This window comes from Haliaeetus leucocephalus, unplaced genomic scaffold (assembly GCF_000737465.1).
Source record: "Haliaeetus leucocephalus isolate CR32 unplaced genomic scaffold, Haliaeetus_leucocephalus-4.0 Scaffold428, whole genome shotgun sequence".
Classification (NCBI taxonomy): Eukaryota; Metazoa; Chordata; class Aves; order Accipitriformes; family Accipitridae; genus Haliaeetus; species Haliaeetus leucocephalus.
In genome coordinates, this window is record NW_010972864.1 from 6,976,608 (window position 1) to 6,999,841 (window position 23,234).

The 23,234-nt window shown below is 37.1% G+C and overlaps 1 protein-coding gene across 1 annotated transcript in view; it reads left to right on the forward strand.

Annotated features, from left to right (window-relative positions):
* Positions 1 to 6: 6 nt before the first annotated feature.
* Positions 7 to 23,234, forward strand: part of UBE2V2 (ubiquitin-conjugating enzyme E2 variant 2) — a 30,532-nt gene continuing 7,304 nt past the window's right edge. The window contains exons 1-3 of the mRNA XM_010574388.1: positions 7 to 27; positions 18,750 to 18,895; positions 22,148 to 22,273. Of these exons, the coding sequence (XP_010572690.1) occupies positions 12 to 27; positions 18,750 to 18,895; positions 22,148 to 22,273 (288 nt within the window). The 5' untranslated portion in view covers positions 7 to 11. The remainder of the gene's footprint in view (positions 28 to 18,749; positions 18,896 to 22,147; positions 22,274 to 23,234) is intronic.

Below are 23,234 nucleotides of genomic sequence, written 5' to 3' on the forward strand. Positions count from 1 at the left end.
GTTCGGACAAGATGGCTGGATCTACAGGTTTGTGAGGGGGGCTCGGTGGGCCTGGGGCTGGTGCGGGAAAGCGGGGCGTTGGGCTCGTGCTCGGGAGGCGCCCCCGCAAGGGCCGGAGAGGTCTCCTTTCTGCGGGGGGGGGGTGGCGAGCTGCCTGTGACGGGAGCGGGGAGGAGTTACCTTCTGACAGGGGGGAAGAGGAAAGCTACAGCGGCGCCGGGCCGGGCTGTGCTCCAGGCACGATGCTTCCCGTCTGTAGGGCAGTGACACCCCTGTGAGAGCCTGGCCTAAGGGGTGAATGGTGGGAGAAAGGGCTCCGGTTTCCGTAATGAACGTAGTGGGGTGCTGATGAAGAGAAGACTTTAGCTGCTGAGGGGCAGGAATGGATAGATGCGTGTGTGTATAGGGAGGGGAGGAGATGTCACTAGCCTGGTAAAAATGCTGGAGGGAGGAGATTTGTACTAAAGATTTGTACCAGTGTACCATCTGGTGAGTACAGAAGTCGTGGTATAGTAGTACCTAAAATAAAGGATTGTCTCTTTCTCCTCTTGATGCAAGGGAAGAGGGGTCAGACCTGTGTTGTGCTTTAGGGCAAAGATACTTCAGTTTGATGGTGACTGCAGCATGGTGGGGAAGAGGAGTGAAGCATCTTGCTGCCTTTCACTAGACAGCCATTGGAGCCAGAGGGGCTTTCTTGTAGGCAAATGGAAGGGCAAAGAGCTGCAAGTCATCTCGGGAATCCTGTATCAGTAACCAGTATAGCATGTGTTGAGCATTTGCACGGCAGAATATTGTGGAAGGTGGAGGTAAAGAAAAGGACAAGAATGTTGCTTCACGTACTAAATGCAGAAGTTTAAGCAGCACAATTATACTGTCTCAGTTTCATTTCATGAGAGGCTTGAAATACAAAAAGACCTTTCCCCAGGACAAAAAGGTGAAGTCTTCACGGCCTCATTTTCCCTCCTCTCACCCCTGAGACTTTATAAGTGGGATTGACAGAGCTCAGGACAGAGGAGTGAACTGACCTCAGTGGTCAGTCTAGGGTGAACGTTGGCCACTAATTTATACTTCTGCTCCCAATACACTGGATCATTGAGCAATTGAGACTATAACAAAACAGAAGAAATTTCTGTGTATTGAAACTGATCTTGGTACCTTACTGTTTATTTTGCGAAGAGCGCTTGGGCAGACTTTTTGGAGTAGGAGAGTCCGTTCCACTTGGTAATGTGACTTCGGGGATGTGGGATTTACAGAGTGGAATTTGGTAAGGTTGCAACAAATTGGGGCATAGAGCAGCTCTTGCAACTCTGTGAAAGAGCAGTCCAAAAAGATATATTATTGCCTATGATAAACTGAGCTAGAATGGATGTATTAGAGAAACTTAAGTATTTATTTGGTGTGGATTACTGCATTTATTTTGTTAAATTTATTGACTTACTTCCTGGTGTCAGTTTAAAAGGATTTTATTATTAGGTTTATTATGTAGCAAATCCCAAAGACTTCAGCTTATGTCTGGGCTCTGGCCTGGGATTTCATATAATGCACAGGAAGTAAAGTTGGTTTAGGTCATGTGCATTGAGTACTGGCATTTGGCATCACAGTCCATTCAGTCTGGCTAGTGTATATCAGTTAGAATATCAGTTACTAAAATTTGTAGAATATCAGTAACTAAAATCAGTTACTAAAAATTTGTAAAAAAAGCTATTTTATTCCTACAGAACATTCAATTCTATAAGAAGAAGTATTTTTTGACTAAACTTTCTTAGTTTTACTGCTATAAATGCTCTTCACAGTCTTACATGTGATATTTTAAAATCTCCTATATACACTTAACTCAGTGTGGTTGTCTCAGAAATATAGCCACACCTAAAGTTCAAAAAAAGTGGGGGATCTAAAAAACTATTTATACATGTATCTGCTCCAAACAGTGTAAAGTGCTAGTACTGCATGTATGCATTGTTCAAGAAATGAAATCATTGTAGTAAAATGAAGCGAGCAGACAGAATCATCAACAGAACCGCTGGGAAAATTAGTCAGGGCTTCTAAAGCAAAATACTTATTCCTGTGGAGAAAATACTGTTGGCTTTTTATTGGTATACGCATAGATTTGGGCGGGGGAAGAGGAGTGTTCGTTTTGTTCTTTCCACATATTATGCAGAAATTTAGATTTTTAAGACTTCACCCAGAAGAACTGCTCTTGCCAGGAAGCTATGTTATACTCATTTGTGGAGGAGGGAAGGGAATGATTTGCTATAAACGTAAGATTTAAGTCTACCTAGCTCTGTGAATTTAATCTGCTCTTGCTATAAAGTTCAACCTAATCCTTATTTATTTCAGAAAAAATGAATGTTTTGGTTGCATGAAGTCCAGGAATGAAATTCTAGCCCCAAGGAAGTCAACAGCAAAACTTTTACTAAGGTCACCTGTCTTAGTTTTATCCCAGAAATTCCTTTCCTGGGGTCATTAGTTCTTTGAACAATCACATTAAAAAGTTATATGCCTTTAACAACAGATAATTTAGTTTGAAAGTAGCTGGTCTTTAATGTGTGCTAAGGACACTGTGTTAGTCAGCGTTGTGTTGTTGTTGAGTAAGTATCTTAACCTGCTTTCTAAAATCACCTTTATTGACTAATTTTACATGTAGGTATTGCATGTCCTAGAAATGGACGTTTTTAACCTGCACTTTGATTGATCTTCTGATATTGCAACTCCTTCTGCTTGAAGCGGGAGCTAGGTTGTTTGTGTGGGTACTGCTGGAGGTCTGGGGAAAAACAAGTCAATTTTTTAAAGAAGAGAACAGCTGTTGTTGGTATAATCAGCCAATTTCATATTGGTTAGCTGGAGATTCATTCTATTAATCTCTTTGAAAATACAGAACAGAAGATGTAATTAAACATAGTTTCAGGTTAAGAGAAATAGTTTACCAAAGCATGCCATTTAAAATCTCTTGTGTAACTTGAGAAAAAGAAATTGGTCAATAACATCATTAAAAGGAGTTAATTCAGGAGTTAATTTCTGCAGTTCCATAATTTGGGTTTTACTTAAAATTACCTTACGTGTATAGAGTATAGATATATCTATCTAAAATGTGGATGTTCCCTAAAAGCAGTGATCACTTCACTAAGTGGTTAGAATTTATGAGTGAAAAGATGAGAATTAAAGCAGCTGTGTCTAATACTGTGGTCTAACCATGGGCTGCTAAAGCTTTTGTCTACTTCCTCTTCAACCGAGAGCTTCAGTAGCTTGGGAGAGGGTGAATAGGCCTAAGTTAATGAAAATTCCCCTTGGTTTGCTGAAACTCTGCACTCAGGGGAAAAAAATCGACTGATCTACAGTCAGCAATTATATGTGATATTCCTGATTTACTTCTAATATGTAGTCACAAGCAACCTTTTTTGAAAGTGTGCTTAATGTCTTTGAAGGAGCACAGCTAGATCCCAAACAAGTATTTTTTTTCTGTAAAATCCATACTTCTGATTTCCAGATATTCTAACCTTTAAGAATGAATTGGCTTCTTTGTGTGACTTAATGTTGCCCATGCAAAAATATATTTCCCTTTGAATTTATATATGATCAGTTCTTTGAAAAGAAATGGCACAATGCTCAATGTCAGTGCCTTGTTTTCTTAACCTTGGTTTTTACTTCTATTTGCATACATTTAGTGGTGGTGAAAGCAGTTCTAAGTGTGCATGACTGCAGTTGTAAGGAAACCGGTATTAAAAATGAAGGGCTGGAAGTGGCCTTGAGTGCATTCAGTCTAAATCCCTCAGCTGTGAAGGAAGGACTGACTGTATCTTACCTGGTGATTGGGGTTTTTGTTGTTGCTTTTGTTTTGTTTTTAAAGCTTTTTATTCCTAATATTCTCCATTGAAAAAGAATTCATAGTGTGAGGTAGGGTTTTGTAATACTTTCCCTTAAATACTTTGCAACTCTTACCCATTCCAAATCAAGCTGATGTCTCTCTGTTCTCTGCTTAGTGGGATAGAGATTGATGGATCACCATACCCTGTGTGGAGACTCCCAGATATTAAATGCCACTCAGAGGAGTACTAAAGGAATTTATTCATAAGTGGGAGGTAGAAGTAATTTTTTAAAGACTATTTTTTCCATACAGGAGATGGTAGAATTTAAGCTTTGTATCTAGAAAACTTGTGTGTTAAACTTTGCACAGGTAGGTAGGGTTCTCTTTTCCTCTGACTTGTTTGATGCCTGTTTTTTCCCCTCTTTTTTTTTCCTTGTGGAGGAAATCGTTGTCTATTTTTTTTATCTAGTATGTTTTACCTTCAAGGTTGTATTACTCCCACCCTTTTTCTCTATTATGCCTCCATCACATTGTTCACTTATCCAGAACCTGTCCAAGAAGGCAGTTTAAAAGCTGTTTAGAATTTTACAGTCCTCAAATTTTGTTCTTTGTATTTATAATGTTAGCTCTGTAAGAACAGACTTCTTGAAGCTGCAAGTAATCAGACAAAACAAAAGAAGTAAAATACTGTATTCTGCGAGGCAGCAAGCACTCTGTGTGGGGCATTTTTCCATCCTGTCCTGTGCACAAGGAATTGCAACTGTGATTGTTCTGCCTGCTTAAAAACATCTTGGCAAGCCGCAAATAATTCAGATGTGCTTCAGTTGGGTTGAGAACAATGTAGCTTACAAATGACTTTTAAACTATATATAGACCATCAGTTCTTTCCAACTTTGTGGCATATATAGGCAAGATACTCTATTTCTTCTCGGAGCTTTGCCTGTACCATTTTCCTGTCTTTGTTGCTGGTATTTTATAACTCTGTCTTTAAATACAAGCCCCAACTTAACGTCTTTCTGCCACAATAGCTGTGTAAGAGTATGCTCACAGGCTAAACATCTTCCAAGATAAAAAAGTGGCCTACTTCATAATCTTCTGTTTATTTAAGAGTTTGTTTGAAATTGAAGGATGTTATCAGGCATAGTATTAAAGCCCATTATCCAAACTATACTGTACAATCCTGGAAAATTTTAGCCAGGATGAAGATACAACACACGCAGTTTCAGGAAGATATGCCTTTCAGCAGTTGGAGGCAGATGGTCCATACTGTAAATCTAAGTACGGATGAGAAACCTTCTCATGTGTGAGTATTAGATTTCCAAGTTTTATGAATAGTTGGTGGAGTTGAATTACATGCATATTTGTTAGTGTTTGTGTTTTGCCTTATGGAAGATTTTTCCAAAGGCAGCGTTAAGTACATGCTGTGAAACTGTTCAGGCTCATTCAGTTGACAGACCCTTCCTCCTCTCTCTGCCTACTCTTACATGTTTTTTTCCTAGACTATAGCTTGTACTTCATCCTGACCAAAACTTTATGTAAAGTACTAGATCAATTTCAGCTACTCATGTCAGTTAGGTTTTGTTGCCTTGCTGTCTCAAACTAGGCTGTGGGAGCCTCAGCACAGATTGTGGAAAGACAAGATGCTATGGGGAAAGAGTTCAAAATAGTCTTGATTTAAGCTGTACTCAGAAGGATTTTGCTATATGCTATCCTGCCCCAAAGAGTGTTTTTCTTTGTATTTGTCAGTTGGAAGACACTAATGAGATATAATTTGAACAATATTTTGGATAAAATCAGTACATCAGTGCAAAAACTTATGACTGTGAAGCTGTCAGACTGGTTCTGAATAACATGAGCTTCTGTTTTACAGCCTTTACAAAAATATGTGGTGCTTTAAGTACATGACTCTAAATCATTTCTAGTTAGCATTTTGGAACAAATGAAACCTTCAACACTTAGAATTTCAGAGCTCTAAATTAATTCTTTATTTCAGAAGGATGAAAAGCTTCAACTAGATTAAAAAAAAAATCAGAAAAATTACGTCTAACATCTAGATAGACTCTATCCCCTTTTTAAAAAACTGTTGCATTAGACATATTTAAACTGCACAAAGAAAAAAAAATTGCCTCCTTTCATTGCACTTGTGACTATTTGTAACTGGATAGTTAAGGACGTTTGCAATTTGCTTGAGTAAATCAAAACCATTTTTCCCAGTACATGTAAAAATAGTGTCCTTTACTGAGGATACCAATGTAGTCTTAGTAAAATGTCCCGTTTTTTTCATATAACTTAGAACTTTTTCAAGGAAGAAATTGTAAGCTTTCTTTCTTCTCACTGAAGTGGAATATGTAATCATGTAAATATTAAATAATTTGAACTTTTGAGTACCATGGCATAAAGAAAATAGCAGGCTGAAATATGACTGTCACAAAAATAATGTAGAAAAATAATTCAATGGCAGTTCTTGTTACTAAATATATGGTGGCGAGTACATTTGCTCATTATATGCATTTGTGTATGCCTATGTGTATAACTGAAAGAATAACAATGGATAACATTATTTGTTTTACATAGATAAAGGATCTTTATGTTTTGGACTGTGGGTGGGTGCTGAGTCATGTTGGAAAGGACCTTCATAGGAGTCTTAGAACAACTGTTTGCTAATCAATGACTTGTAACCCGTTTTAGACGGCTTTACAGCTTTGCTAAACTAAATCCTTGATGCTACTCTTGTTATCTGGGTCACACATTGTATTCTTACTATTTATTAAAGCAGACCCTGTGAAAGCCATTTATTTCATGACGAGATATTGGCCTCTGATGGGTTCCTCTAGTGTCCCACTCCTCCTGTCCCTTTATCTGAAATTTTTTTTAATGTCATCATACTTTAAAAGATAGCTTAAAAAGTATGTATTTTAAATGCTTTTTCCTCTCTGCCAGCACAGTCTCAGCTTTAAAACGAGACTTTCAAAAATTGAGCCTATATGCCATTATACCTTTCCTTTAGCCTTTTTTGCCTTTATGTAGCTTTATGTTTTTAATAGTGGGGTTAATTTGTACTAAACAAGTTTGGGGTCTTTTTTTAGCTTCTGAGGAGAGAAATTGGAAAGATTTCTTTGTCTGATAAAATCTTGATTCCTTAAACTGTTACATCACAATGTTGCTGGTGGTTTTTGAAGTGACGGGTATCTTTTCTAAATGCTCTGTCCTGGCTTCCTGCCTTGCATTGTTTTGTACAAAATTGAAATAGTAATAAAATTCTCAATTTGCTAAGCATCACAACGTGTCATTTTTCATAATCTATCATTTCATGTACTAAAACATATGGGAACATAGTTGAACCATTTAATTTCATCTGTGTTTCACTCAGTGGTTGCCTTTAAAGAGTTAACCTTTAAATCGTAGTCAGCCTTCACCAAAACAGCTTGGGTGTCAATTGATGAGCTATTTACTGACTTAACTGCTTAATTCCTGTACAGTTTTTCTTATGGTTAGACACAACTGGACATGCAGTATCTGACGTAACTAAAGTCTGAGTTAACAGTGGTCTTGTTTATAACAAAAAATCTTGCACTTAAATTTATCAGTCTATATTATATCTATGCCATTAATATTGGTGCAAATTTGTAAAATTAGTTTTAAGCAATTTACACCAATTTTCTTTTGGGACTGCAATCTAGGTTAGTGGGTTTTATACTATAGTTTTCTATTGGTGTGATAACTACTTTTTGAGTGTTTTTTGGATGAGGTATTTTAATTACTTAAAACTTGTGTGGAAGCTTTTCAAGGTTTTGGGGTCTTTTTTTGCTAAGAGCTTGCTTATGCCTTCACTGTTTTGTAGTCTAACAACATTTGTATCTGTAGTGGAGCAAGCTTCTTCATTAGTGCAATTTATATGAGTACCATTAGTAATTTGGTGCCAGCAACTGTACTCAAGATGAGCGTATTTGCATGAAAATGCAAAGATAGAGTGAAACAAACTGCAGCTGTTGTTGTATCCTTGCTAACAAAGTTGAGTCCAGTTGGAGTTTCTCTCAGATCTGGACTATGTTCTGTGGGTATCCAGTCTTAAGTACGCTGTGTGCTTCGGCTCACTGAGGTAACTGACATACATATGACTGCTCTTACACTTTGTTACTGTTGTACCTTGTACAACTTTAGGATGTTTAGGGTGTTGCTGCTACGTAAAAAATGAGGAGAGTGAAGAGGGCATGTGGAAGTTGGACTGCAGGAGATGGGGAATGGAGGTTTTTCGGTGAGGCATGAACCTTGGTAAGATGGTGCAGAATGGGAAAAATTTGCTGGGATTTGTGGGAAATGGCTTGTCCATGGATGCTGGTCAGAGGGTGGAGCAGCTCTCATGAATCAGATAATTAAAGGCAGCCACATCTCCTTCTGCTGCTCTTCTGAGAAAGGTGAGTGAAGCAAATCGGGTGACAGTGGGGAGCAGGGAAGGAGGGGAGAGAGGAGTGGCCATGAGTGTGGTTAGAAGTGAATAAAAACTAAGCAGATACAATATTTTCCTGGAGGATATTGACCATCACAGAAGGAGTCCTGTCCGCAAGGCTGCCTTCAGTACATAATCTGATGAATTATGGAACAGAGTTGGTAGAACTCAGAATTACTAGGAGCAGTTAGCTCACTTCTTTCTGATTACCTAAGAGGCAGGATAAGAGAAAAGAAGGGAGAACTTAGGTGAAGATGCCTTAATAATGGAGCTATTTGTTCTGCTAGTAATTTCTCACAGTTAAAAACATAATTAATAAAACCTAAAATTGCACAGACTTTTTCCTATGAAGTTATACATTTGGAATGCTCACTCTGCTGGAGAAGTCAAGTTCAAGGTCTTGTCATTCTTACAGTGAAACCAACAGCAACTGAAATGCATTGAATAAACTGATGTCACTTTTTTAGTCTTAGAGATCTCTCACTCCAGCATCAAGATTTGTGGTTTAAGCCATTTTAATATATGTTTGTAAATCAGATATGTGTTTATGACATCCCAACTGCTAATGCCTAGAACTATAGAAATTAATTTCTTCCCTTCCCACCCCCCAAACTAAACAAACTTTAATACTGTTTGTATATTGAAAGCTTTATTGTGATTTTCTGGTGTCTAAATACACTTTTTTTTTTTAATTAAATGTAAACTGGGGCATTGTAAAGCAAACTGGTATTACCACCTCTCCTTCCTTGTGACGCTGTCCATCACCATATACTATGTTCTCTGTTTTGTGAGTGCAGCTGGTAAGATGTATGTGAAGGGTAAATGAGAGAATGGATACCACCAAATGCTTCAGCCTTGAAAGTGGGAGCTGACAGGTAGTGGACCATACTTGTTCTTATAGCCTTTCCTTTCCGAGTTAGTAGTCTGCCTGCCCCTAAACGTGCAAGTACAAAAGTAAGTTCGATTTTCCTTTGAAGACCTGTTGTACTGTATTTGACAGGAACCCCAAGTATGAGATGGAGCAGCTTAAGTTGTATTAAATGCAAATTTTACCACAGTGCAATTAGAACTACTGCTGAAAAAACAGGTCAATATGCAAGTATCATTCTCTTTAGAATTTATCATTTTCGAATATTATTGCTGGTATATAACTGACAGTGTCTTAATGTTATGAATAGGCATAAAGAAATTGAAAGTAAGGGGAAAAAATCTGCTTCTGTAAATCTATGTTCTGTCTTCAATAAAATCACTGTTTTTTTTAAACACTAGTGTTTGTGCCCTACCCTAAAGATATAAATACCCCTGTACCCCTCCAGACCATTTCCCCTCAGCAAAAACATGCATGCTGTATTGCAATAAATGACCAAGGCTTCTGCTGTATTAACATAGATTGTCATTAGCTGCCTTCTTAATATAAGCTATGTGTAGAACGTTTATTACTGTGGCTAGACTCACATATGAAGGAAATTCTTATGGAAGTTGTTTTCATGCAGCCTAACTTTAGTTCTGAACTGTGTCTGTTAAGATACCAACAAATGTAAGGTTTCACTTAAGTGAAATAAATAGAAATTATCACCAATGTAATTCTGAAAAGGAATATTACTTTAGTTAGCTTTAACCAAAAGGTAGGTTTTATGCTGAAGGTTTGTAACTTTCACACTGCTGTGACTGTTCCTTGGCTTCTGCTGGGAAGTGTTCCTCAGCAAGAGACATATCTTCCTAAGAAAAAAACAAAACCCCAAAACCGATGAAATGCATAGTTTAACTTCAATGTAGTTCATAGAATTGCACCTCCTCCTTGAAGTCTTCCAACCTGTGTGCTTCCAAGTATTTTTTTTATTTTAAATACTGTAAAAGACAAAAGAAGTTAACTAGTTACAGAGTTCCTACATAGTCAAATACATCATGTTTTATATAAATATATATGTCTAATTTTAGTTCTGCAAAGAAGCAGAATAGCCCATTCAGTTCTTACCAGCTCTCCTGAGTACAGGTGATTTCTTTAATTCTTGCGAGATGGGCCTTTTCTAATTTTTTAGGATTGTAGCAAAACTAGCTCTAAAATATGATAAACATTGAACACATAGAATAAATGGCCATTTGCCCTATGTGCATTCATTGATGTACATCTATTTACTTGAGCTGTGAAAACTTACCTGCTAGTCATGTCTTTCCTTATTAATTCCTAAAGTTAGTCATCTTGTTTTGGTTGGTTGGTTTTTTGGGATGAATAATTTCATTTTACATGGAAGTGGATTTTTACCTGCTTATTTTTCTGCTTGAACTTATTCCTAGAAATTTTCCACAGTTAAGCTTAATTAGGTTAATCTTCATGAGTCTGCAGATCTAAACTGCTGTTGCTTACACCTTTGCCAGTTGCAGACAGTAATGACAAGGCACTGTTCAACTGATCTGACACAATGCATACTTTAGACACTAGCAAAATGGAGAAGAAAGCATTCAAGATGACTTTTGGTTTTGAGGGGTTGCCCATGATTGATTTTGGAAACACAGAGTGCTCTGGGGTCTCTGTTATCTGCTGTCATTTTATGTCATGTATCTGTACTGAATGGCTTTAATAAAGTCCTCCTGTATTCTGTTATCATTGATAGAAATGCATCTGTTTGGTTTTATGTGGCAAAATCAGTGATGACTGGAGTGTTCCTATGGAAAATATACTTGCACGGTATGGATATTTCATCCATACCTGCTAGAATTGCTTAGTACCTTATTCACCAACCTGATCAATGTGTACGGGCAACATACTGCTGCAAAATACCTTCATTTCACCATTTAAGATAATATAGTACTTTCCCAGTTTAAACTCAAAACTGTTAATGCAGAATACTCTATTGCCCAAATTTCATTGCTTTGGGACATACTTGCTGAAGGAAAAGTAGAGAAAAATAGTGTAGAGTAAATATAGCTTTATGAATACTACTGATAGACAGAATTATGAATTTGAATTTTACTGAAATATATCGAAACTTGGTTGGAAAGCAGTTCACAGAAGTCGAATATACCCATAATTCTAAGACAGCAGAAGTTTCAGTTAACAAATATCAAGATGTATCAAACCCATTTAATGAAGGTACAGTTTTCTCAGCACAGGCTTGCTGTCCATTCAGTAGTGCATCGTTAGGTTGATTCACAGATTGAGTTCCGCAGCAGTAACTGGATGCTTTCGTAGTTCATGGAAAAATATGTATTGCTTTTCACTGAAAATGTCCATTTGCCTTGAACAAGAATCATGTTGTTCTCTTGGTTATTGGAAACAGTGCTTTTACTATGTGTGTAGTAACGTTCTTGATTTAAAACAAACAAACAAACAAAAAGTTCAGTATTGAATTGCTGCATTCCACTACTAATGGTGGTGATGGCGTTCTTTTGTAGACAAAACTCCCATGTCCAACTTCATTAATAGGCAAGCTACTACAAATACTTTCGGTTTTTGAAGCCAGGTTACTGTGATCAACCTCAGATAGTTTTGATGTAATTACAGTAAATCTGGTACTGCATAACCTGATAGTACGTTCCTGATAGTAAGTCAGCCATTTTTTTTGTGTGTTTTCACAGAATATTTTACTAGGCAAAAGAGTATGTGATGTGAGCAGGGTAACTGGCAAACAAAAATATAGATCATGTTTTTAAAAAAATAGTTTTTTCAGAGAAGAGTGTCTTCCAAAAATTTAATTCCACAGGAATATTTTTTGCAGCCAGAATAGAATATGTTAGCATGTTACATGCCCTAGCCCTCTTTCCTCTCTTTTTTGTGTATTGCCCATTTCAGGGCTTATTTAAGGCTTTGGTTGTTTTATGTTCTTTTTGTGGGGGTGTGGTGTGGTGGTGGTGTTAGTACAGTATTCCAGTTTCTTGCTTTATTTTGTCCAGGGCGAGATGACTTCTGAATTATTCAGGCTGGAAGGAACCTGTTATTTTCTATGTGTTTCTCTTCGGAATTTTTTATTTCTTCCCCTCCCTACCCCAGGAGAAATTGTATTATGGCTTAGAATTTGCAAGGCTGACATCACTCCCCCTTTCCCTGTCCTTAAAAAATACTTATTTTTCTGCCAGTCTGAAACTGTTAAATGGGGTTTGAGAGTTTTTGTTACCAAGCTATACATACTTTTTCAGTTTCCATTAGCTGGAAGTCAATGGGCAAAAGATAAGTCATACATTCAAAATTGTTTATGCTACAGACTTTTCCTGACATAGCTATCTCAGTCACAAAAACCAGCATTCCTGACAGTATCCTAGAAAAAGGCTTCTGGTATGGATGTAACTTTCAGGAATGATTGATGCCAAGAGCTAAGGAAGATTTTAAGAGAAACAATGCTGGTATGGATATTGTAATAGACAATTATTATTAAAAAATAGTTGTGGATATGACAGAAAACTTCATACTTTAGGCTCTGAGCCAATCTATGAAGAATTAGGGTTATGGCTCCCTTTTATAAATGGCAGGGAGACGAGTAGAGTGTAGGTTATCCCACTCTTGCCTGTTACATGGCAAAGAATCATTTGATGTGCAGGGAGCTTGGGACTCCCAGCTGTATTTGAAGGACTGTGTCCATGTGAACTGTTTAAAAATGTGATTTAGTGTACCCTGTGTGCTCTGTAAAATTTGACATAAGTGCAATTATGTATTCTGTCTTCATGCTGATTAAATCTCTGTACTAGTGGGTGATCTGGCATTACCAACTGCGGAACTGTGTCTTGACATACTAGCAAGAGCAGGTCCATCCAGGCAATTCCCCTTTATTGCTCCAGTGAAAGTTGTTGGTCCTACTAAAGGATACTGAAGATTCCCTTTTTTTTTTTCCCTGATTTTTTGTTCAGGTTATGCAGATTCTGGATAAAAGCATAGCTGTGACTTCTTTTCTAACTTGTCCTGTGGGATAGTATACTTCTTGCTTTTATTAATTTGGTGGTTTAGAATGTGATGACTGAGGTAGCTCCATATGTATGAAAGTAGACCCTCCTGCTTAATTTAAGTCTTTATTTACTGATTCTGTGTCCTGGTTTCAGCTGGGATAGAGTTAACTGTCTTCCTAGTAGCTGGTACAGTGCTATGTTTTGAGTTCAGTAAGTGAAGAATGTTGATAACACTGATGTTTTCAGTTGTTGCTCAGTAGTGTTTAGACTAGAGTCAAGGATTTTTCAGCTTCTCATGCCCAGCCAGGGCACCTGACCCAAACTGGCCAACAGTGTATTCCTTACCATATGACGTCCCATCTAGTTTAGGAACTGGGAAGTGGGGGGCAGGGATTTTGCCGCTGGGGGACTGGCTGGGTGTCGGTCGGTGGGTGGTGAGCAATTGCCCTGCGCATCATTTGTACATTTCAATCCTTTTATTATTGCTGTTGTCATTTTATTAGTGTTATCATTATCATTATTAGTTTCTTCTTTTCTGTTCTATTAAACTGTTCTTATCTCAACCCAGGAGTTTTACTTCTTTTCCCGATTTTCTCCCCCATCCCACTGGATGTGGGGGGAGTGAGTGAGCGGCTGCATGGTGCTTAGTTGCTGGCTGGGGTTAAACCACGACATTCTGCTTTTATTCTTTTCTCATTGTTCCAAGGTTTTAAATTCACTGTTAATTTCACGGATTTCCAATAGGTAACCAGTTTCTGTAGTCCAGTTTCATGATTAAACTTATAAATTAAAAACTATTGATATATGTAAGCATGAGTGGGTGTTGTTTGTTTTGTTTGTTTGTTTAAGTGAAATATGTTTACCTCAACTCTTTGTGAAAACTTGGTAAATACTGTTTGACAGTTCCCGTGTACCATTTTGGGGGGTCAGGAGGTATTTGTCAGTAAAATCCCTAGCAAGGTAAGCTTTACAGATAAACTGAAAAGTGGCTGGGGGCTGGTTGCTTTTGTTTTGTTTTCTAATCTTGATGAACCCAGCTGTATTTTCACATGGAGAGCCTTAGTCCATCATTGCAAATAGCTGGTTGTAGTGCTGTACCTAGCCTTTAATCACAGCCTACTCAGTGGAGCGTACCACTCCTACAGCTCTGCCAGTGATAAAATCGCATGACTGCTTTAATCCCCTTCACTTGGGAGGGAGAGGTTTTAGCTGAGGGATGTCTGTTACAGGGAGTAAAAACAACCTGTCTGCACTTGTCTGAAGCCGGTTAGTGGTCCCATCAGCAAGTGGAGTTGGGGACAATATTTGGCAGGCCCATGGTGGTGAAAGGCTAGAGATATTTCTCTCTTCAATTGCCACTACTTGTTCCAGAAGGTACACCTGAGGTCTGGTAGTGAGCTGAAGAATGGGGGTGGTTTCTGTAATTTCCTGTTGCTGATGAGCTGCAAACTAGGACAGAAGGATGTTGTTTCATTGTCCAAATTCTGTAAATGGAATACTGATTCATACTCAGATTCTGTCAAGGAATATTTCAAAGTTTTTAGCAAATATTTGATGAATTGTATTGTCTGGATTAGAGACAAAACTGCAAGTTGCGTATGCATCATTAACATACAACTGTGCCCTCTGGAATATGTGAAATAGTGAGAAAACCAAGAATTTTTTACTTTATACTAGGAGCAAACTTGATTTCCAAAAGATCCAGACCATCATTACCTGATATTCTAGATAGCAGTTCTTGCTGTTGTTTTACTGGAAAGAAGGCACCGTCTGTACCAAGAAGGTACGTGTGTTCTGTTCAAGCTAGGTAGATTTGTATTATGTAAAAGTTATAGGATGACCGAAGAAAACATGTAGAGTGCAATAGTGCGTGCAAATGCATGAGTGGATGCTCAGGGCAGCATTAGCATTTAATTCCAGTTCATTTTGCTGGTAGTTTCTAAGACTAATTACAAAGGTAAGGTTTTGTGGTTTTTTTAACCCACTGTGTTAATTTTTTTAAGTAATCCATGTCACTTGTCAGAAATCTATCAACAATGGTTTTCTAATAAAACATTCAGTAGTGACTTCAATTGAAGTTTGAAGTATTGAGGATAAAACATTAATAATATATGCCAGGGACATAGAGGCAGTTTAGTAAGGGGGGGGTGGTTGTTGTTGTTTTTTAAGCTAGGAAATAGTGACCTGGTAATCCTTTGTTGCAAAAAGCTCTAGTAGACATTTCTAATTAAGATGTGCCCGGCTTGTTGCTCTGCCCCTCTGATGTCAGTTGACAAATCAGGGTAGCTCTTTGGAAATAGGGTGGGAGAGGTTGTTGTCCAAATCTTAAATATAGAATTGCATAAAAAGAAAGATCTTGTGCGTTTCCTATGAAGTCATAAATAAAAGTATAGAATATGTTTGTGGAAGTGAACTAAATACCTTAAATATAGAAGTGCTCTTATGAAATAGTGGTTTTACCTTAATTTATACAATCATTTCTGGTGTCCCCAACCCAAATGTTTTAGGACTGTGTAAACTTCTGAACCTGTTTGAGTGTATCTTTGGTCCAGTTTTAGTTGAGAATGAATTTTTTTTTTTCTGGGAGTTTTTTAATGGGTTGGAATCTCAGTAGGATGATGTGGGGGTTTTGTTTGTTTGTTTTCAAACACTAGGTGTTTTGATTCTTATTTTTAACTTCAGAGCAGTATTTTGCTACCTAGTTCTAGCACTGATACAAATGTTAATGTAGGGAACCCGGCACTTTTCTGTCAGATGTTTTTGTCTCTTTCCAGAGCAGATCTAAATTATTTTCTGGAGATGTTCTGGAGATTTCCCAAGTCCTTCACTGCTCCCCTTGGACAGTTAGGGGAACTAGTGAGCACAGACAATGTAGTGGAAAAGATGTGATGAACATGGGACAATCAGTCATAAGGGGTTGTTATTTTCTAGTAACTGTCATCTCCTACAGTTTTCTGTGTTGAGTGCACTTTTATGATACAACTGAGCCAGTCTTTTTGCCACAAAAAGCTCCCTCAACCCCACACCCATGGTTTTGCAAACGGCAGCACTGAAAGACACAGCAGTCAGCTCTGGCATTTGTTGATCCTTCTTCCTGAGTCAATTCAGTTGATTAACTGGTTGGATTTGATTTTTGCCTAGAGGAAAAACAGCTTTTTGCTAAATTAGTGTGCCAGTTTGACTAATAAGAGGAGCCTGGTTAGTGCAAGAGCAGCAGAATTTTGGGAGAAGGCATGGAATGTCTTCTGGCAATGAGCGGTTGAGTCATCTCAGCTGCAGTGAAAGGTGATAGCAGGTGATCAGGAATAAAGTCTGTTTGCTACTGTCTTCTATGTGCTTTTTAAAGAAGTAAACTATAAATCAGAAGTTCTGCAGTCAGAGCAAGAATTCTGAGAAATGGTGGATTTAAGCCACTGGAGAAGTCTAAGATAATAATTGGATGCTAAAGTACATGGGTTTTGGGGGTGGGGGTTGTTTGGTGGGCAGGGTGTGTGTTTGAGGTTCCACGTACCAGGCAGAAGCTAATCAGTCATGTGATGCAAACCAAGAAGTTTAGTAAAAGTTTATCCTCCTGGTTTAATCTTTTTAAAATTTTTTTTAAAGATTAGTGTTAGCCTTTTACTGGCAGACTCCATTCCAGAGCATGTATGAATCTGGAACAAAAGTAAAAACTTTGTGCTCTGTAATGTGATAGAAGCATGATTGTGAGTTCCCATCCCTCGTCTGAATTAGATATGTAAATGTACGATCTAATGTTAATAGCAAGTCAGGATGGGACCAGAGGAACGGGCAAATGAATTTCAGTGAAGCTTTTTTAAAAGGATCTATGCTAAAGTATTGAGAAATTATCTGCTCCTTGATGCATTGTGCTAGTACTTTCAAGTAATTGTATGTGAACTCTTATCTGTGAAAATAAGCTTCCAGGGTAGTTTAACTCCATTAAAACATATGTTTACATCATGGTTATCTGAGTTTTTGCTGCCATGGCTGCACTTTCATGCTAGTACTTGTCAGATCTCTGTGTGAGCTGGGCTGGTTTGTTAAGCTGTCAGGAGACTAACCAAAATGTATAATTTTCTGCTCAGTTAGCAAGCTGAAGTAGCTCATTATGGGCTCAGGTGAGTGGCAATACCAAAGCAGGAAGGAAGGTGAGGCCATACATGAGTGATTTAATTTCCTTGCAGTGTCCTGATACTATGCTCTTAATGCTTTTCCCTGGGAATTTGGAGAACTTGGAGACAGTTGCTTCTGCAATTTTTAGGAGCCTTTCCCTAGTCTGTGTTATTTAAAAAAAAAAAAAAAAAAGTTTAAGAGAAACTGTAGTTATGCAAGATAAGCTATTGGAATAGTTGCTGAAGGGTATGTTTATCTATACTGGTCCATATGCATACGTATTGACTAAATAATCATATTGTATCCTATAGGTCTTAATTTTTTGCATAGAGATAGCTTGGAATACAGACTAGGGTAATGTAAAACCTGAAATTCCAGTGACTAAACTGATATGAAAAACAGCTTTCTTTGACCCCCATCTTTTTTGAACTTGCATACTATGTGTATTCATTGCTAACAACTTTGTATGCACCCAGTCTTAGAGTTTTAGTTTTATAGAGTACCTGGATTCTTCCAGTACAAGAAAGGATCTCTACTAAAAATCATGAAAAACACTATAGCTATAAGTAGGTATAAGAAAAAATATATAGCTATAAGCAGTTGTAAGAAAATTAGAAGTTTTATTGTATTGTAATATTGCTACTACATACATCATTCTGCATATTCTATTTTAAAATAAAAGCATACCATGATTGCATGCACAAGTGTTAATTTTAATTAGCTTTGTTCCCTACATCAGTGCTGAAATGCCATTTTAGCTTCTGTGATGTAAAGCAATTAAGCATCCACTTGTTTAATACCTATCAATATCTGTCTGTTTTCGTGTGTAATAATCAAAATCCAGTAATTATGGTTCAGTAAGTGAATATTACTTGACTCTCTTCAGAAGCAGTACATCTTCATATGCTGTTGTGAATATGTCATTATCTCTAACAACTTAATCAGTGTTTCTGTGCTTTTTTTTTCTCTGTTAAGTGGGAATAATAATCACTAGATTAAAAAAGACTTGATTTTTAATTTGTTTTCAGATATTGAAGTGGATTTTTTAAATCAAAATCAAGTGAAAATGTTTTAATCTTACAGTTTACATATATTGAGATAATTTGTGTTAAATGTTGCATTCTTTAATTATTTTTGGAAGGAATTTGCTATATCAATTTTATGTGTATTCTAGTTGAGTAGAACTTGACAGACAGTGAATTGATTTTGAAACATACTGGCTCTAAACAGTACTGTGCTTGGGAAAGACAGTCTGAATTAAGCCATCTCAAACTGAAGAGAGCTCTCATTTTCTCTTTTATAGTCTGTATTGATACCACTTGGTAGTAACTAGCTTCCAGTGATGTGGTTAGTTGCTTCAAAACAATTTGAGTGCTAAATAAATTCATGCAGGAAATACTTGTTTGGCTTTGAAAGTATATTCAGAAGTTGCTAGTGCATAACATGTGACAGCAATAGTTTACCTTTTCCTTAATGTGAGCAGTATTAATTACATTCTTTCCTTTTCTCTAGTTAAAGTACCTCGTAATTTTCGCTTGTTGGAAGAACTTGAAGAAGGACAGAAAGGAGTAGGTGATGGTACAGTAAGCTGGGGCCTTGAAGATGATGAAGATATGACACTCACCAGATGGACAGGAATGATTATTGGGCCACCAAGGGTAAGTGTGATGAATTAAAATGTTTTTCTTCAGTTTGTAGGCAATAGAAAATGCAAAAAAAGTGTTACTTTGCTACATTGTAAAGGAATTACTTAAAATTCAATGTATGAAGTTGTAGAAACACTGTATATTCCCGTTAGAATTCATCACTTCCTGGCACTTCAGTGTTTCCAGTCTGGCTTCCCCTATTACACGTTTCTTCAGCTGTCTGTATAAGCCAGTTGTAGTTTGAGACTTACTACTGAGTTGGGAACATATTCAGTCTGTACTTCCACCATTAGTGCACGTAAGTGTACAGTGATAGTACAGTAAACAGGGTAACTGTCTTTCCACAGTTTATCATATGTGCCTAGTAATTTCAATTCTGTAGTAGACTGGCAATATATTTTCAACTTTCACAAGTTTTATCAAATACTCTTTCAATATAGCAATTTATGCATTTCAGTTGAATCATGCCTAAAGACCAAGCAGTTTTTAATTACGTCTAGTAAGATAAAATACTTACACAAAATTCAAATCCTTCTGGCCTCTTAAGTTCTGTAGAATATCATCTAGGCTGTTAAAACCTGCAAGACAAGTAATCATCTCTCATGTCTTGAGTATCAGCCTCATCAGATACGAATGGACACATCTTGACTTTTGTGCATGCTTTCTCATGAGTTAAATATGATACAAAAGATCACTGTGTAAATCAGAACTTTAAATGAGTATATGTCACGTAGCTCTAAGTTAGCATGTGTCTTTCACTGCTACCATGTTACTATCGTGTGTGTCCTTCAGTGCTACAGGTCTTATTGGAAGAATTATCCAAGACAAGAAATGAGACCAGAACTTGGCCTCAGTGAAGATAATGTCTTCCAGAGTAACAGAATTCCAGAGTTAGATTCAGTGTAATTCAAGCTCCTTTTGGAAGTCAGTTAGTTGCAACTTGCAGCAAACTGTTTTGAACATCTGCATAATTGTGCTGAGCTCCTAAGATTTGGGTGCATTTGAGAGAGAATTGATTTAAAATATAAGCGTAATGATGGCATGCTTTGGATACTAGCTTTTGTGGAATCACAGTGTTTGAATACATGTTGAAGAAAGTTTGTAGTCTTACATGTTTTGAAAAGAACTTGCAAATGTGAGCTAAATAAAGTAGTATCTCCCTGACTCTCCAAGCAGCCTCCAGAACTGCCTGTGACTGGTTTCTGGTTCAACCTAAGGTAGATTCCGAACACATCTTTGAAGGCAGTGATTATTATGTAGGAGCCCTTATGTTTTAAAAAATAAAAACAAAAAACCAAACCAAAACCAAGCTGGGATGCACTTTTAATTCTGGTCATTTTATATTGCTGTCATTTTATTTTCTTTATGAAGGAGTGCATGCAAGTAATATTTTGGGCCATTTCGGGGACATGCAGTCTTGCTGATAGAATGACTTGCAGTACATGGCGGTTGTAGAAAGTGAAAGCCAGTGGTGGCACCTTGAGAAGAATCGCATATCCAGTTTCAGGGTCTGTAGAAGATGGGTGTTTTTGGAATTGGCTGAGTTATGCAGACTGTGTGCAGTTAGGCAGAACACAAAGAAAGTTGCTAATACTGTCCACAGCATGAAGTTCTTCACATACATGGCTTCTCTAGAGCTGTGCAAAAATTGCTTATCAGTTTTTTTTCTTGCTTCATTTGAAAGGTAGACCAACATGGAGGGAGGAGGGGAAGATTCATTTTGGATTAAAGGAAACATTTATCTGACCCCCCAAAAATGGAGTTTTAGGCTTTTTGGGGAGTTGGCCAGGGATGCTTGGCTTGCAGTGAAACGGTGACTTTAAAAACTGAGCAAAATTGAGAAGCCACCTGGATAGGAATAAGGGAATGAGAATGAGTGCCGTTCTTAGGATTTTTCAGAGTTGTGAGCAGTGTGTGTGTATATATATATATATATATATTTTGGCCTATTTCTACTATAACTGACAGCATCCCTTTCTGGGCAAGGAAATTGTTTTATCTGGGTGAATAATGATAATTTTTATTACTGTGTTTTCTTGTGATGGTAGCAGCTATGGTACCTGTAGCAGGACAAGATTACTTTTATTGGGCCTTTAGTTTTTAATGGGAAAGAATAATAGAAAACCTTTTTTCTAACAAAGGGTGTCCTGCTTTGCCTTGTTTCTTTCTGATCCACTTGCTGCTCAGTCTCTGTGGCTTCTCAAAATTATGGGACACGGTTAGGGTGCTTCAGTAGTCCTATTTCCAATCTGCCTTTTAACTGACCACAGAGTGGCCTATCATTTGATAGCTTGGCTGTGTGGTTGATACTTTTACTTCGAGAGAATAACAGCTGGCTAATGGAGAACAGCTTAAAGATGTTCTTTTGGAAAGCTGAGAGGCATGTTACTGCTTTTGATTCATGTTAGCTGTATCTGTTACGTCAGTGGAAAGACAGGTGTAGAAACTGGGTTTATCTTCCTTTTGGAGCAGAGGCATGTGCATCAGTGACCAGCAAAGCCACTGATACCTTTTATTGTGCGTGGCCCACTTGACAAGCTTAAAAAAAAGAACCATATTCATTTTAATTGTGCTTTCTCAAAATATATTTGCACTTAGAATGATCTGTTCCATGGTCACTTTGGAGTGATGTTTTCTGCAAACTAGCTGTCACTTTACTGTCCAAAGTTCATAAATACTCTAATAAACCAATCAATCCTCAGCTATGGAAGTTTTAGATATCTTCTGGAGTGTTAATTACTTCCAGAATATGTTTTTTGCAAATACTGTTTTCATCTTGTTCTTGGTTGTGTCTTAACTGTTGGATTATTGGCATCTTCATCTTTCTCCATTTCCAGTTTTTTGCAGTGTTAGATAATTTTTTACAGGGGAAAATGGTAATTTTCCTAAAGATTATTGATTTTCTCTCAGTCCCTGTGCCAAAGTTGTTTTGAGAATGCAGGTGGGTAGGAAGGATAATAGAAAATGTGAAGTAAAAGAAGAATTGTATTCTGTTAAAACTTTTGTATGGTATAGTCAGTAAGTAGTGTAATTTATACATATTCATCGAGTAATCAATATAACCAAAACAGTGGCATATCAATCAGTAATCCAAGTACATTCAACTGGTACGTAATATTAACAGATTTATAATTATTTCATATTTCTTAATCTTTATTCCTCTTGCCTTTGCTTTGGGGGGTTTTTTTTGTTTTTTGTGGTTTTTTTAATTTATTAATATTCAGGTTTCAGTAAGATGCATTAGTCTGTCTCTTTGCTTTCTAGACAAACTATGAAAACAGAATATACAGTCTGAAAGTAGAGTGTGGACCTAAATATCCAGAAGCACCTCCTACAGTTAGATTTGTAACTAAAATTAATATGAATGGAATAAATAATTCCAATGGAATGGTAAGTTGAAATGGTAAGATCAACCATGTTGTTAATCTGTACTATAAATTATTTCTGTGAAAAACCCAGGTGAGGAATATGCATGTTGGACAGAGCTTTCATATTTAAATTTTACAATATAAGTATTTGGTTTAAATCAAATTTTGGTTGCCTACTACTTCAAATTTTTTAGGTATTTACAGTATGTTAGCGGCTCTTAGTGGCTTATCAATGAGTTGAGCATTATTTATAGTATTGAAACAGTTGTTTCTTTTAAATGAAGCTGAAGATTTTAGTTTTGAACAGAAAAAAAATAAGTGTTTAAGCCATGTGTAGGTATTTCCCTTGTAATACTCTTGTAAAAGAGGATTAGATTGATATTGTAACAGGAGTATTACAAACTTCATCTGATGTTTCCATTAATTAATGGAGGTTATTACTGATGAGTCTTGCTCTGGATGTAGTAACTTACCTGTAATGAGCCAATGTATTTAAACTCTTATTTTCTTTGTACTGAGTTTATTCAAATCCAAGGTGATTCTGAGCTTCAGTCTTAAGATCTTTTGATATAGATTGTAATCACTTTCATTTTAAAGATCAATTTGCCCTAAGTTACTTTCATTGATCCTGCACTTAGAGTGGGATGAATTCAAGTACATGAGCAATGACAGCAGCTCAAGGAAGCTTGTTACTCCATTATTCCCTAGATACTTTTATCCTGTGACTAAGTCTGAGGTACCCCTTTGCTCAGTGAAGAGGTGTGAGCCATCTTGTATTTACAATGGTATATGCATATATCAGCAGGAAATACAAGAATATATCGCACTTGGCGGTGTGTACGTTTGTTTTTAGTGAATGCAAAGTAATCGATTAAGGTAATACTTAAAGGTGAGTCAGAGCATCTTTGGATTTTAAATATTTTGCAAGATCTAAAAGAAAGATGGTCTTGCATTTGTGTAATTAACAGTACTGAAATGTGAAG